This window comes from Erithacus rubecula, assembly GCF_903797595.1.
Source record: "Erithacus rubecula genome assembly, chromosome: 11".
NCBI lineage: Eukaryota > Metazoa > Chordata > Aves > Passeriformes > Muscicapidae > Erithacus > Erithacus rubecula.
The window spans coordinates 1,112,371-1,128,601 of record NC_136663.1 but is presented as its reverse complement, the minus strand read 5'-3'; the positions used below and the strand labels follow the sequence as shown (position 1 = coordinate 1,128,601).

At 48.4% G+C, this 16,231-nt stretch overlaps 1 protein-coding gene across 1 annotated transcript in view; it reads left to right on the top strand.

Annotated features, from left to right (window-relative positions):
• VEPH1 (ventricular zone expressed PH domain containing 1) overlaps positions 1–16,231 on the top strand; it is a gene marked incomplete at its 3' end in the record, with an annotated part of 53,100 nt that overhangs the window by 13,772 nt on the left and 23,097 nt on the right. The window contains exons 5-7 of the mRNA XM_079315290.1: positions 5,829–5,995; positions 7,292–7,501; positions 11,241–11,461. Coding sequence (XP_079171416.1) covers positions 5,829–5,995; positions 7,292–7,501; positions 11,241–11,461 — 598 coding nt within the window. The remainder of the gene's footprint in view (positions 1–5,828; positions 5,996–7,291; positions 7,502–11,240; positions 11,462–16,231) is intronic.

The following is a 16,231-nucleotide window of genomic DNA, read 5'->3' as shown; positions in this document are numbered from 1 at the left end:
GGCTGTGGCTACCGCGGGGCGCGCAACCACCGAGCGCTGGAGCGCCGCGCCCCGGCTCTGCCTTTTGGAGCGGATGGGATGCGATGGGATGCGATGGGGAGGAGGGAAAGGGGCGGGCACAGAGCTCGGTCCCAACCCTCCAGGCTCGCCCGCGGGATGCGCTGGGTGGCCCAAGGCGAGAGCGGGGCCGGGGGCGCTCGGGGTCTGTGTCGTTTGTGGAAAATAAAGTGTTCCCTGTAAGAGCCGCGATGGGCAGTGCGGGGCTCCGGGCGGCTCTTTAAATGCTGTTTATTGTGTTTAAATGATGCAGCAATTCGCGGGTCGTGGGTGACAAGAGCTCAGCTCGCAGCTGTGTTCTATTTTCTACAACTCATTATGTATATTTCATTACAGAGCATTTTTATACATGACAACCAATCAATACTTTTACTATACCTTATCATAGCTACTAACATTACCATATTCTATTTTTTTTTCATTACTATTTTTTAATTACAAAAGTTAGGACGTTACATGTAATAATGTTACGTATATAATTGAAGCTAGAAGGTTTTTTTCAGTTTTATTGCTGTGGAAATTTTTGAGGTCTTTTTTTCTACTTGCAACATGACATTTTTGTTTGTGAAATTCTTTTTGCTTGGTAAAACCATTTTGTTTAAGGTAGATTTATCCTTTGCTCTGAGTCATAAAAACCCCTTCTAACTCACATGCTAACACACACTTTGCCTTCTAACACTGGCTCAGCAATTCCTTTTTTTCTATATCAAAACTGGCTTTTATTTTTTATTTGTTTTTCAGATTCTACATTCAAAAATCTTTCTGTTATGCATACATATCTGTGAGGCTTTCCTGTCAAATCTTTATTTTTTCCAACTGTGAATTCAGTTTGTGTGCCAGGGCTCTGGAGGGGATTGGTAGAAAAACAAACATACCTGGAGTTGGTTTGGATACACGTGTCTAAAACCTAAATAGTGCAGCTTTTTTGGAGAGTTTGGCACTGCTGTGCAATAAATTCTATTGTACACCAGCAGTTTATTGCTTTAAGCAATGCAGGAGAGCTCTTAAGGAGCTCTAACAGCTTGTTAGGGTTCTGCTTTTCCAGCCCTAATTAGCACTTACACCACTGTTACTCCGTGGGTAATCTGTTAGTGCTGAATCCTGTTTGGAGAGCTGTAAATCTTTTGGTGCTTTTGGATGGAACATTCATTTAGTCTGGGTCTTCTTGGTATTAATCTGGTTTAAATTCTGTGATCTTGTTGGTTCAACAGGCCATTAATCATGTCAGAGATGCTTTGCTGAGGTGAGATTAGGGGTGATCTCATACAGATTATGGATTGGCTATGAAATATCCAGAGAACAGCAAAAAAACCTCCTGTAATTACATCTAAATTGGAATCTGTGCTCCCTTTCCTTTTGTGTTTTGCTTATACAAACCTGCACTGCCTGTGCCTTGGGTATTGGGGAGAATTCCTCCCTGGAGGGTGCTGGGGATGAGGTGGGGGCACAGGTTGGGCTCAGATCCTGGAAATCCTTTCCAACTTCAGTGATCCCATGATTTTCAAGCAGGTATGTGCCAAACCTGAATCATCCTGGGGGGAAAATTAGTCTTGGTGCTGGGGATTTTGTCTTTGGGGAATCCCTTTGGAGTGAAAATCCATCTGCCCAGGGACAGTGGATTGTGCTCCATTGAATGTTCTTCCCAAATTCTCTGTTCTGCTGGGATGGGCAGAGCTGGAGCTCAGGGCAGCTTTTTCCAGGAATGGGAGCAGGGCTGGCACCACCCTGGAGTCCCTCCTGGCTCACCTGCAGCCATGGAGTGTCCCCAGCTGTAGGACACTGCTGGGATTGTCATTCCCAGCGTGTGGCCTGCTTGGGAAGGGTGACAAAATCTGATTTGGGAAGTACTGGGGGTCAGGGTGGCAGGGAAGGAAGGCATTTAGGGATGTTCTTTCCATTCTCATCCAACAAACATTTGCAGGCTCTTAGTTTAGATTGAGGCAGATGAAGCAAGATTGGGGAAAAGTGAATTATTCAGAATTCCCAGTATCACCTCTGGCTGTCTGAGCTCTGGGAATCAGGGGGTTGGGAGCTGGGTGTGCATAAATCCCCTCAGAGGCTGTAAAGATGTGACAAACAGCTCTGAGCATCCTTTGCTACCTCAAATGTTTAAAGAGCAGAAAATGTCCCACTGGGTTGTGCCTGCTGACCTTTCTTGAGGTCTCTGAAGAACAGACCCAAACTGGGATGTTTGGGGTTATTTACATGTGCACACAGGTTCTTCACTTAAAAGCAATTCCACGTCAGTGAGGTCACTGCAATCTCACTGCTCTGATTGCCTTTGCTTTTCATTTATCTTGGTTAGGGAATATCAGCCCAGCAGTGTTTGCTGCAGGAAACTGCCCAGGGCTGCATTTGCACAAAGTATTTTTTGTTCAGAGAGGTTTGGTGGCTGCAGTCCATCACCAGTGATTGCATCACTCCTCTGGTGCACTCCACACTGCAAATCCTTTGCCAGACTAAATAATCACTCTTCCTTTGCAGATCCCTTCCTAGCCCTGACATCCCAGCTTAGGCAATAGCATGGCTCAGGTTGGTGTCTTTCCTTGCTTAAAGCTGTTTTTTTTTTTTTTGTTACTCCCTCTTGGATTCCTTCCCATCACACTTCTATAGCTGAGAGGAAATTTGCCTGTCCAGGAATACGGGAATTTCATCTTTTGCAATCTTTGCTGCAATCTGACTGGAGTTTAAGGGCTCTGCTCCATGTGGGCAGAAAACTTCCAGTGCAACCTGGGCAAGTGCAAAGAAAGGACTTAGTGCTGGAAGCACGACGTCAGCCAGAGAGAAAATAATTTTTGGTGTAATCAGTACAAAATGTTTCAATTTTGAGCTATGACATGAGTCTAGAAAAGTTCCAGTGAGTCCATCCTCTCACCTTTTTATCATTGAATATCCTGAGTTGGAAAGGATCCCCAAAATCCTCCAGTCCAGCCCTGGCCCTGCACAGACACCCCAAAATCCCACCCTGGGCATCCCTGGGAGTGGTGTTCAAACACTCCTGGAGCTCTGGCAGCCTTGGGGCTGTGCCCAGTACCCTCTGGGGGAAGCAGAGCCTCTCCCTCATCTCCACCTTCTCCCTCTGGGGCAATTTTTGCTTGGTATCAATCCCATGGAACATTGGTGGTGACAATTTTTATCCAGATCCACTGGGAACATCAGGAGGAGCCCAGGGTACTGTGGTTAGGAAATGGAGCAGTTTGCTCTTCTTTTCAGGGTGATTCACCAGCAAATCTCTTTCCTTTGCCCCTGGCCTTGGTGACTGTGTAGACCAGAAGCAGATCAATGTGCTGTGCCCCTGGGTGGGGTCTGACCTGGCCTCTGGCTGCTCAGGGGGCTCGGGGCAGCCTTTGGGGAGCAGCCAGGGATCCCCCAAGCAGGATAAGGTGCAGAAGTGTGGCTGGCTGGAGTGTGGAGCTGCTCCTGAGCAGGAAAGGACCCTCAGGGATCATTACAAGCTGCTGGGCTCAGAGCTGTCAGAAGCTGCCCTGAGTTATGTGCTGGTTTCTTGGCTCAGGGCTGGGCTGGGACACCCAGCTGTGTCCTGGGGTGCATTTGCTGCATCTGGCAGGAGCCCCACGTGCTCCAGCCTGAACCCAAATATCCCTTTCCTACCATCCATGAACAGATCTGCTTATCTTCCAGAGTCCTCCAGCTCAGATGTAAATGGGAGGAAAAGCAGCAGGCCAGAGAGTTGATTCCTCCTGGAAAGCAAAAGCAGGACTTGCAGGGTTTACAAAGAGGAGCCTGACTGGGCTGCAACAGGCAGATGTTTTCCATATGTTGCTCAAGTGAAACCTAAACCCATTGAGGCAGGCATGTACTGAGATGTGAAGTTATATATTTTGGTATGAGCCTGGCTTCAAATTGAATTATGCACAGACATGTTAAGAAAATGTGTGAGAGAGGGTTTAGCATATCTCTGTCTGTCTGCAGTTGCCTCTCTCTGGCTCCTTTCTATTCCTGGAAATGGCATCCTTAACTATTTCTGTTCAAATGCATGTTTAGTCCTCTGTTAGTCAGCTATTCATTCCATATGATGCTTATTTAATTTGAAAATCTGAATCTCAGCAAAGGAGAATTGTAGTTTTTGGTCTTTTGTTGTTTTCTGTTGTTTCTTTGTCATTTTTCTCCTTCTTTCTTCTTTTGTTTCTTTGTTAATTGAAATCACACTTAGTTTGGCCTAGGACTCAACAGAGCATCATCCAAAACTGAAAGCTTATTAAGCAATGTTCTCATGATATTCAGAAATAAAATGATAATTCATAGGAATTAGTGAGGTTTTCTTTACACAATGATTTGCTCTATTTTGATAATTTATTTGGTTTCTTGGCCCAATATAGAACTTTTTACAGCTTTATGCCTCCCTGGTTTTGTACTGATGATCCTTCAAGGCCAGGTTAGAGCAACCTGCTGGGAGGTGCCCAGGGGAGGGGTGGAAGGAGATGAGCTCCAACATCTCCCCAGCCCAAGGTGTTCTGTGATTGTGAAACTGGAGTGTGCTGGTGTTGGGGGCTCTGCCCAGTGCAGTGATGCCTGGAGAGGCTCCCTGGAGCAGAGGCAGGGCAGAGTTAAAGGAACAAAGCAAGGATTTATTCAAAGCCTTCCAAGGATTCACTTTGGGCAGTGCAAGGTGGACACATGATGGTTTATGAGTTTTCACACTTTTATCAGTTTTGTTCCATTTCCATCTTGGGGTTCACTGTCCAATCCCAGCTCCAGGTTCTGCAGTTCCACCCTCCCAGATTCTCCCTCAATTCTCTCTGTTTGCACTTTTTGTGGCTGGAGCTCCACTTTTGTGGCTCCACTTTTTGTGGAGCAGCGTGTCCTTGTTTTTGGGGCTGGACAAGGATTGTTGTGTGTAACTGAGCTGGGAGGAGAACTTGTGACACTGTGTGGAGTTCAGAGCCACAGAGCAATGCAGCGCAGAGTCTGGAAATGCAGGCTGAGGCTGAGCAGCAGAGCCCTGAGTGCCCTGTGTGCTGTGTCCCTGAGTGTCCCTGAGTGCCCTGTGTGCCCCTGTGCTGTGTCCCTGAGGTCTGTGTGCTGTGTCCCTGAGTGTGCCTGAGTGCCCTGTGTGCCCTGTGTGCCCCTGTGCTGTGTCCCTGAGGTCTGTGTGCTGTGTGTCCCTGAGTGCCTTGTGTGTCCCTGAGGTCTGTGTGCTGTGTCCCTGAGTGTCCCTGAGTGCCCTGTGTGCCCTGTGTGCCCCTGTGCTGTGTCCCTGAGGTCTGTGTGCTGTGTCCCTGAGTGCTGTGTGCTGTGTCCCTGAGTGCCCTGTGTGTCCCTGAGTGCCCCTGTGTCCCTGAGTGCCCTGTGCTGTGTCCCTGAGGTCTGTGTGCTGTGTCCCTGAGTGTCCCTGAGTGTCCCTGAATGCCCTGTGTGCCCTGTGTGCCCCTGTGCTGTGTCCCTGAGGTCTGTGTGCTGTGTCCCTGAGTGCCCTGTGTGTCCCTGTGTGCCCTGTGTGTCCCTGAGTGCCCTGTGCTGTGTCCCTGAGTGCCCCTGTGTCCCTGAGTGCCCTGTGTGTCCCTGAGTGCCCTGTGCTGTGTCCCTGAGTGCCCTGTGTGTCCCTGTGTGCCCTGTGCTGTGTCCCTGAGTGCCCCTGTGTCCCTGAGTGCCCTGTGTGTCCCTGTGTGCCCTGTGCTGTGTCCCTGAGTGCCCCTGTGTCCCTGAGTGCCCTGTGCTGTGTCCCTGAGTGCCCTGTGCTGTGTCCCTGTGTGCCCTGTGTGTCCCTGAGTGCCCTGAGTGTCCCTGAGTGCCCTGTGCTGTGTCCCCAGGGAACTGGATGCTGCTGCGGGTGCTGCCCGCGCTCCTGGAGCAGCGCCCGCGGCCGATCCTCGCCCGCCTGCCCGACCTGGTGGCCCCCATGGCCCAGCTGGACCCTCCTGAGCAGCTCCACCTGCTCAGGCTGCTGCACACCGTGGCCAGGAAGAGACAGACGGGGGTAAAGCACACTGGGAATATCCCCTGTCCCTGCTTTGTGCTCCACAGCCTGGGGAGGGAGGGATGGAGGGAGGGATGGATCGCACCATGCTCTGCTAATTCCTCATCTCTCTGCTGGTTCATTCTCTCTCTGCTGGTTCATTCTCTCTCTGCTGATTCATTCTCTCTCTGCTAATTCCTCATCTCTCTGCTGGTTCATTCTCTCTCTTCTGGTTCCTCATCTCTCTGCTGATTCATTCTCTCTCTGCTAATTCCTCATCTCTCTGCTGGTTCCTTCTCTCTCTGCTAATTCCTCCTCTCTCTGCTAATTCCTCATCTCTCTGCTAGTTCCTTGTCTCTGCTAATTCTTTAATTCCATCCCAAGTCCACCAAGTCATAAAGAGAACAGAGCAAAGACTCTGCTGGACCAAAAGGTTTGGGTTAAACCATTTGTCTCCAATGTTTTTGGCTCTTCCTCTGTCAGCTGAGTGTGAAATCCCATAATTGTGTTTCTGTCAGTGGACATGGACTGTGTTAAAAATCCATGTCAAGGCCAATTAGCATGATTTAGAAACTGATGAGAACTGATAATCCCCCCCCCCCAAAAAAAAAAAAAACCAAACCAGAAGAAGGGGTTGTTTTATGCCCTGTGTCTGTCTGAATGTCTTTCCCACAGATGCAGCAATTTCCATGAATCCAAGGTAATTTAGTTGTGTACTCTGAATTAATCCCTCAGTGGGGACTTGCATCCTGTTTGGCAGATGGCTCTGAGGACAACATCCTCCTGAAAATTGGGTTCTTACAAGAAATGACAACTTACCTCCAGCACACTTTTTGTGCAGTGAGGGTCTTGCCCCCCATTTTCCACTTTATTCCAGCTCCTGACCTTGTCACATTGTTTGGATTGTGGAGGAACCCAAAAATTTCTACAAATACTTTAATTTACTACATCATTGAGGAAGGCTGAGTCTTATGTTGTTTTAATCAATAAAATATAGACTGGCCTGGAGCAAGGAAAATATTTGGTGGAGGTGCTTTTTTTGTTTAGTTTTGGGTTTTTTTTAATTGGGCATTTCCTTACTTATTTATGCATAGCTGCCATATTTTACAGCAGAGCTTACCCTTATTCCATATGTTCACTTGAACTTGGATTGACCTCAGCAAACAGCTCCATGCAAAGGTCACCAAGGGTGGAAAACTCTTCTATTAACTCTGAGTCTGGGGGTTTATTTTTATCACTCTGGTGCTTGTGTCTCTCTGGTTATAAGCGTTCACAATTCAAAACAGAGATCCAATTTGTTTCTGGTTTTTTTAACAGGTGCTGAAAGAGTGTTTGCCATTTTTATTTGCACACCTGAGGGACCCCAACCACAGTGAGGTGATTCTGAACATCCTTCTGGAAATATCCAGTTATGAACCTGCAGCCTTGGCCCCTTTCCTTCCCACACTGAGGGAAATTGGGGAGACTTTTCCCACTTTGATTGGGCAGACAGCAAAGATCTTTGGAGCTGTTGGACATCTCGATGAGGTAAGGTGGAAAACAAAAACTAAAGGACTTGCTTGAGTTTGTTTTTAATCTTTATAAAGTAGTGCAACCACTAATTTATTTCTTCATGAGTAACCAGCCTGTCCTGCAATGGAATCATGGAGTGGTTGGGGTTGGGGGGACCTTAAAGATGATTTTATTCCAGTCCTTCCCCCTTTGGCAATTGGTTTGGGTGTGTATTGGCTGAGCCTCCTGTGTCTGAGCAGCACAGGAAGAACCATCCTTGCTGTTTCTACTGATCTGGAGCTTTATATTCATGTAAAATTAAATTTATCTCCGAAGAATCAAAACCAGATTTGGTTTGGCTTTGTAAATCTTATTTCTGTTGTGTGGAAAGAGGAGCCAAAAAATCCCATTGAGGCCTGGGAGCCAAATGAAGTTTTTTGTTCTCTCCTTGTTTACTTCCATCCCCCAGCAAGTTTTACTTTTATAAGATCTGCAGGTGACCACATTTAACTCTGTATTTAGCATTTGAGAGTCAGCACTTTCTAGAAACTTTACAGTGGCTTAGCAGCCAATCCTCAGCTGAGCACAGCTGGGCTCAGAGCTGAAGGATTCCATTTGGATTCTGTGTTTTGGGGTGTTGAACCAGCTCTCCCCATCTGGGTGTCTCTGAGGCTCCATTTCCTCTGAGTTCTGCTACTTCAAAGGGGATGGATTTATTTATTTTGCTTTTTGTTGCTGTGATTGTTTTATACCAAACCAAGAAGAAGTGAGGAACCAACTGGCCCTGTTGGGTTTCACGTGGTGCTGGAAATTCCACACTAAAGTTCACAAAGACAGGATTCAAAGAATATTTTTCCCCCTCATATTTTGAACCTGTTGGTTTGTGTGGCTGCACCAATTACTGAGTGGAGCATACACAGCCTGTGGATAATTGATGCCCAGTCTCCCTGGAGTCAGTGCTGAGTTAGATCTCACCATGTCCTGTGTCATGAGTCTGATTTTTTAGGAAGCTGCAGGCTCAGCATCAACCCAGCCCATGGGGAGGACACGTTTGACATGTTTGCTGTTTGACACTGGCATCCAGGCTCAAAAACAGGGACAAAAACATCACACAGAGGGTGCTGGAGGTGAATGTCCCACCAGGAAATCAACAGCTCCTCTCTTGTTTTGCTGTCTAAAACGTTAGGAAATGTGAATAATTCTGAATTATGGAAGATCTTGCAATGACAGAGTGGTTGGAAGTTGAAGCTCATCCCTGCTGTGGGCAGGGACATTTCCACTACCCCAAAGCTGATTTTACAAAGAATCACCTCTTCTGAGAGCAGGAAATGCCTCCATGGCTGATTCCTGAGCTTAGGTGAGATCATGGAATCATAAAATCTCCCTGGCTGGAAAAAAAAAAAACCCTCCAACCATCAACCCACATGATGGTCTCATCTCCCAGCCCCCCATGTCAGGGACCTCCCCACCCTCCCTCATCCCTCCTCCTCCTCTCCCAGGGCTGTTCCAGGGATTTTCTGCCCCTTCTCAGGCAGGACCAGCACCCCCAGCCCTGCCAAGCAAAGCCAGGAGGCATCAATGGCACTGCTGGAGTTTGATTTGTTGATGTTTGATTTCTGCCTGGCAAAAAGAGGTGGCAAGGATTGAGGCTTGGCCCTTGGTGGCTGAGACTGGGGATCTGAGCAGCAAATCCTTGCTGGCTCCTGGAAAAAGCCTCTTGTGCTTCCAGGGAGAGGGGAGAGCTCTGGATTGGAAAGGCTGCCCCTCGTTTACACACATCACACACTCTCAGGGGGCAGGATGAAATCAGATTTTGTCCCTTAACCATAAATTTGTGCAAATGAAAAACCATCTTTTGGGGCACAATGGGACACTTTATTTTTTTCCCCCTATGTTTTGAACCACCTGGGAGCTGGAGTTATTTCTGAAAGCCTTGTGATCTTTTTGTTTTTTAAAAAAAGAACCTGTTTTTAAGAAACTAAAAAGCACAACACTTTGCCACACCTCATTGCTTTAGCTCTTCACCTTCTGGCAGATGTAATGCCATAAAATATAAGGGCTGCTTATGAGAAAATACAAGAATCCATCAAGCAGGCACTGCTGAAATAACAAGGGGTTATGTGCATCCAAACAGGCTTTGGGAAACATTTGGGATCAGAATTGTGGCAGGGATAAGGGCTGCTTTCATGTGGAGCTATTTTGCTTTAATTTTGTTTTGTGAAACAGTTACATATTATGTTACCCAGGCAAGTTTATTGTTCTTTTACCTCACTCCAGGCGAGTAGCAGCATTTCAGCATGGCTGGAGCTTCTCCAGCTGGATCAAAGTGACAGGAAAATGCTCAAAACTGCTCCTCCATTTAGTCTGCTGCACAGTTTGTTTAGAAAACAAAAATGTGTTTTAAATGTTAATTGAGCCTCTGTTTATCTCTTGGAGGAAGGATCAGCTTTCAAATAAATGAGTGACTTGTGCACCAAAAAGTCAACCTTGCTCAAGCCATTGAGGAAAAAGCTGCAGCCCAGGGTGCAGCTGGAGTTTTCCCCACGTGGCTGAAGGGATGGAGTTGGTTTGATCCCCTTTTCTCAGGTGTCCCTGCCATGGCACGAGGCTGCAGAGCTGCTTTTCCTTCCTTGCTCTGCACAAAAAGCCTTGCCCACGATGCTGGGCCCTGCTCCTGCCAAAGTCTGCTGGGTGTTTTTACAGCCCAGCTGGGTCTGGAGTCAAAATTCCAGCAGATTTTGCTCTCTGGTGATGAGAGAGGAGAGGAGGAAATGGGGCTGGGACCCTGCAGAGTGCAGAGCACGTGCGTGGCACATGAGCTGGTGCTTGGGAAGCAGAAAGCTGCTTGTGTTTGCCTTTGTTTGTGTTTCTGCACAGGCTGAAATCCAAACATCTCCCAGTTTGTTTCCATCTGCTGAGCACCAAGTGGCTTCCCTGAGTTAAAGGATTCCCCCAGTGAAGGATCTGGTGGGAGATCCTGAGTTAACCACTGGTTTTTCCACTGGTTTTTCCACTGCTTTTTCCCACTTGGGTGTTTTTAGGACTGTGGAACCCAATCTGATTAGGACAACTATAACAGAGGAGCCTTGATCTGGAGGTGTTCCCATCCAGGCTGGGTGTTCCTCACTCCTGGAGGTGCTGGTGGGGATTGGAGCAGCCTGTGGGAGCAGGGGTGGGACTGCATAAAACCTTTCTCTGGTTTTATGAAGTGTCTGAGCCAGTCTGATCAGAGGTGGAAGAGGAGCCACTGAGCCAGGCTGATCTACAGCCCAGAACCATGCAGAGCCCTTCAAAGGCAGCACTGACACAGCCAGGGGGCACAGCCTCAAGCTGTGCCAGGGGAGACACAGCTGGATGTTAGGAAAAAGTTTGTAATGAACAGAGTGATAAAGCACTGGGATGGTCTGCACAGGGAGGTGGTGGAGTCACCACCCCTGGATGTGTTTAAAAACACCTGGATGGGCACTGGGTGCCGTGGGCTAGTTGAGGTGTTAGGGCTGGGTTGGACTTGATGATCTTGAAGGTTCCAGCTCAGAATTCTGTGAATTCTGTGATTCTGTGAATTCTGTGAGTTCTGTGATTCTGTGAATTCTGAGAAAAGCCTTCAGGGATCTGGCCCCAGCTCTAAGGAGACAACACGTCCTGAGTTGGGCTGGGCTAGGTAACAGCAAGAGGGACAAAGTCAGCTCAGTGTAAGCACAGATGGGCATTTTTGGGGCAGCCAGTGCTCGGTGGCAGCCCCAGCACAGCCGAGTGTCCCTGGTGTCCCCTGCAGGAGCGAGCCAGGGCGTGCCTGCAGTGCCTGGTGAGCCAGCTGGCCAGCATGGAGCACTCCTGCCACCACCTGCTGCTGCTGGAGATCAAGAGCCTGACCGACAGCTTCGGCAGCATCCTGGGCTGCCCCGGCCGCGACATTTACCGCATGAGCAACAGCTTCTCTGCCACGGCCCGGCTGCTGGCGCGGCGGCTGCGGCACGGGGCGGGGCACGCGGGCAGGTACGGACACACCTGACCCTGACCTGACCCCAAACCCAGCCAGAAACCCAAACCCAAACCTGACCCCAAACCTGACCCCAAACCTGCCACGGCCCGGCTGCTGGCGCGGCGGCTGCGGCACGGGGCGGGGCACGCGGGCAGGTACGGACACACCTGACCCTGACCTGACCCCAAACCCAGCCAGAAACCCTAACCCAAACCCAAACCTGACCCCAAACCTGCCACGGCCCGGCTGCTGGCGCGGCGGCTGCGGCACGGGGCGGGGCACGCGGGCAGGTACGGACACACCTGACCCTGACCTGACCCCAAACCCAGCCAGAAACCCTAACCCAAACCCAAACCTGACCCCAAACCTGACCCCAAACCTGACCCTAACCCCAAACCTGACCCCAAACCTGACCCCAAACCTGACCCTAACCTGCCACGGCCCGGCTGCTGGCGCGGCGGCTGCGGCACGGGGCGGGGCACGCGGGCAGGTACGGACACACCTGACCCCAAACCTGACCCTGACCTGACCCCAAACCTGACCCCAAACCCAAACCTGACCCCAAACCTGACCCTAACCCCAAACCTGACCCCAAACCTGATCCTAACCTGACCCCAAACCTGACCAAACCTGATCCCAAACCTGACCCTAACCCCAAACCTGACCCCAAACCTGACCCAAACACCAAACCCAGCCCCAAACCCAGCCAGAAACACAAACCCACCCCAAACCCAGCCAGAAACCTAAACCCACCCCAAACTCAACCAGAAACTCAAACCCAGCCAGAAACACAAACCCAGCCTCAAACCCAGCAGATCTCAAACCCAGACCCAAACCCAGCTCCAACCCAAACCCCAAACCCAAACTCAAACCCAAACACAACCCAAAACCCAAACTTAAACCCCAAAACCAGCCCCAAACCAGCCCCAAACTCAAACCCAGCCCCAACCCAAACCCCAAACCCAACCCAACCCCAACCAAAGCCCAAACCCAGCTTGCACATTTCCAGATCCTGCACTGCATTGGTGTAGAACTCTGAACTCCACACAAAGTGTCCCAAGTTCTGCTCCCAGCTCAGGCACACACAACAATCCTTGTCCAGCCCAGAACCAAGGACACGCTGCAGCTCCAGCCCCAAAAAGTGCAAACAGAGAATTGAGGGGAGAACCTGGGAGGGGGGAGTGCAGAGCCTGCAGCTGGGATTGAACCCCAAGATGTAATATATATTATATTACATATATTCCACACTTAAAAAGTGTGAAAACTCATGACTCTGGTCCACCTTAGGTAGACCCACATTTGGGCTCTTGCACTGCCCAAGGTGAATCCTTTTAAAAAATCCCTGCTTTATTCCTTTAACTCTGCCCAGCCTCTGTCCCAGGGAGCCTCTTTAGGAATCAAAATTCCCATTAAATATCTTCTCATTGCCATGAAGAAAGCCATGCCTCAGATAAGCAGACTTAAGCAAGCTAAAAACTTCAGTTAAAAATAAATCAGTGAAGTCAGGCTCACAATTATCACTGAGTTTATTCTAGAAAATGCCCACTGAGGGTGATGAGAACAATGACTGGCGTAGCTCCATGATGGATTTGTCCAAAAAAAGTCTGAGATAAATCTCTGAAGCATCCACAGAGAGATTTGTGCTCACTCAGCTGCTTCTGACTGTGCATCCTGAGGTTAAAGCATTGGGATGTTCATCAGGGTGAGGATAGAAATGTTATTTAAATACAGGGTGGCAGTCACTTTTAATTAGTGAGAGATTTATAATTAGATTGTCTATACTGCAGTAGGTCAGGGGGCACAGAGGAGTAGTGGTTCTTGGAAAAAATGGAATACAGATGTCAGAAAATCTTATAAAGGTGAAGGCCAGCCCTGGAGCCAGACTGGGAGCAGTGGAGCCAAAACAGTGAGGTCAGTGGAGAAATCAAAAATTGGTGTCCTGGAGAGAGGTAAAAATGAAAAAGGAGAGGAACCCAGACAGAGCCCCTCCTCTGACTGAGGCTGTGAAAAATGTCCAAACTTCACCTGGTGGCAGAACCTCAGCAGAAATCAGCCCTCAGCATTCACAACCCACTGTGGTCTCTCTATGTATGGCTGAAAAATTACTTTATTTGTTAAAAATACTGTGATATTCCTATTCCTTATTACATTCTGTGCTTAACATTTATCTCTAGGGCTGCTAAAAAAAAAAAAAAAAAAAAACAAAACAAAACAGGTAAAGACAAGGTTTTCATCAAAATCTGGCTGTTTGTGTTTGTTAAGGACTGGCTGAAGTGTAGAAACTTCCTTGTCTGTGTGAGTGTGGTAACAGATGATTTTTCTCTCTCTGCTCCTTTTATTTCTTTCTTTATTTTAATCTTCATTCCCTCCCCAACCCTCTGTGCCTTTGTTATCTCAACGTGGCTGTGAGAGATGCCAGCAAAAGCTGTTTTTTCAGTTTTTAGCCATTGGTTTTCCATTTCAGGGCTGCATCAAGCAGAGTCTCAGCTCAATGCAGGCTGAGTGAGATTTCTCTGCTGATTTGAGCTGAGTTGATTTTGACCTGGGGATGGAGTGGGAGCAGCCCAGGTGTGGAGGGAATGCCCTCCCAGCTCTGCAGCCCAGGGTGTTTGTACTGTTAGAGTTAAAAAACAGGATTGAACTGTGCCTGAATTATATCCACTCCTCAAACCTCTGTGTGTACAGGAGAGGCTGATTTCTGCAGAGCCATGGCTGCTCCAGTGCTGTTTGACACAGGGAATTTTACATGTAGGGGACTGGGGAGTGTAATTAAAACCAGGCCATGCTCTGCTGCCCCTTACTGTCCCAAAAAATGCAAGTTGTTCAGTCCCAGAGGGGCTTTTAAATAACAAATTCAGGGTTTTAATGGACTTGTCCAACCCAGAGGGGCAGAGTGGTCAATTAAAGGGACAGGAAGCTTCAGAGTTCCTGTTGTGGGTCAGAACTGAGCATGAGAAGCTGCAGCAATGCTGCTGCTCCCAGTGGTGTGGCTGCTTGGAGCTGGTTTATACTGGCAGCAAAATATGGAGAAAAACAGCTAAACACAGTTTGGCTGGTGCATACAGCACAGACCAAGGCCTGGACTGGTTCAGACATGGCACTGTGGCCCAAATCTGTTCAGTATTGCCACAGGCAGAGTTTTTGGCAGGGTGGTTCCTCTGGGAGCTCGTGCATCCTCCTCCTCCTCCTCCTCCTCCTCCAGCTCTGAGCTGGTCCTGCTGGGGCAGCCTCAGCCATGCCCCAGAGCCTCTGGCCAGCCTGCAGACACTGCTGGGTTTGATGGAGCTGGAAGGGCTGCCAGGGGTCCCAAGGGGGTGGGATGGAGCCCTCACTGAGGTTTTTGTGGGGTTTTGTGGCTTTGGCTGCCCAAGGAGCTGCTGTGACACGAGGCTGGTGCACAGCAGAGCTCCTGGGCACTCAGAGTTCCTCTGCTTCCCACCTGGAAATCCTGGCACCAGCAGGGGCAAAAATGAGGTGGTGGCTTATGGAGCCCACCCTCCACACCCTAGGAGTGACTCTTTTCTGCTCTACACATGTAAAACAGGATTCATCCATGTTTCTTTTCCAGCCATAACGATTTTTTGATTCTTTAGAAGTATTTCCTTGCATTCCCTTCCCAAAGCTGTGGGAGCTCAGCAGGAGGAGGCTGGACAAAGAGGTGCTGTTTGAAACCCCATTTTTAATTCCAAGCATCACCAAAACTCCCTGGTTGGGGTCTGTCACTCCCAAAACTCATCAGTCCATCAATCCCCTCTCTGTGTCCTGAGGCTTTGCCCATATTTACACAGGGAACAGAAGTTTTCCTTCCAGCTCAGCTCCCACAATGGCAGCAGTGTTGGGAGCTCTGACTGCTTTCCAATAAATTAAATCTTGTCCTACATCCCCAGAAAGATCTGTTAGGAAAGGTCACATCCAGGGTCTTTATTACAGAAGAATATTTTCCAAGTGCTCCTCAGTGTTAATATATTATGAGATCTTGCTTGAATTCAAAACAAAGCAAGACAAAACTTGCCAGCTCCCCTGAGAAATACCCCGAGCTGCCTTTATCAAAACAAGTGAAAAAGTGCATTTTGTGATGCCTCTTTTCTGGTTGTTTTTGAAAAACCTGGCTTTTTACAATTGGTAATTTGCAGTTTGGGGAGTTTTTAATGGGCTCCCCCACTGTGACTCGTGAGACTCTGCAGCTTTGTTAAACCCCTCCTTTGTGGTTTTATGTATCCATGTTTTACAGATTTAGCTATTCAGATGTTTGTTCATTGGGAAAAAAAAAAAAAAAAAAAAAAAAAAGAAAATCAAGCAGAGAAATAGTCAGAAGCATAACAAACTGGTTTTAGGGCTGTGGGTAGAGTTTAAAAAGGAAATAGTTCCCAATCCCCCTTGATTCTCCAAGGATCCCTGTTTGCTTTGTGCTGTCTCTGTGATTTTTTGGGCCAGTTCCTCTCTGCTTGCAGGACTGAGCTGCAGGAGAGGGAGAGGAAGCAGCAGAGATGCTCTTGCTGTTGGTGCCTGGAAATCCAGTCCTGCTGCTGCTGCAGCATCTTCAAGGCAGAGCAAAAATACCCAAAATTCGGATTTCCAGCAAATATTTGGAGCTGAGTGTCTCTGCAGGCTCTGAGCAATGAAGGAGCCCAGAAAAAGCCATTTTTCAAAGCAGTGTCTTTTCCAGCAGATTTTTCTTTTGGTGCTGTAAGATCAACAGCTTCCCTTCCATTTATTTGAAAGTTACCTTTGGATTTTGCATTTAAATGTTACATTTTGTGGCTGCCCTTCCCTGGAAGTGTCCA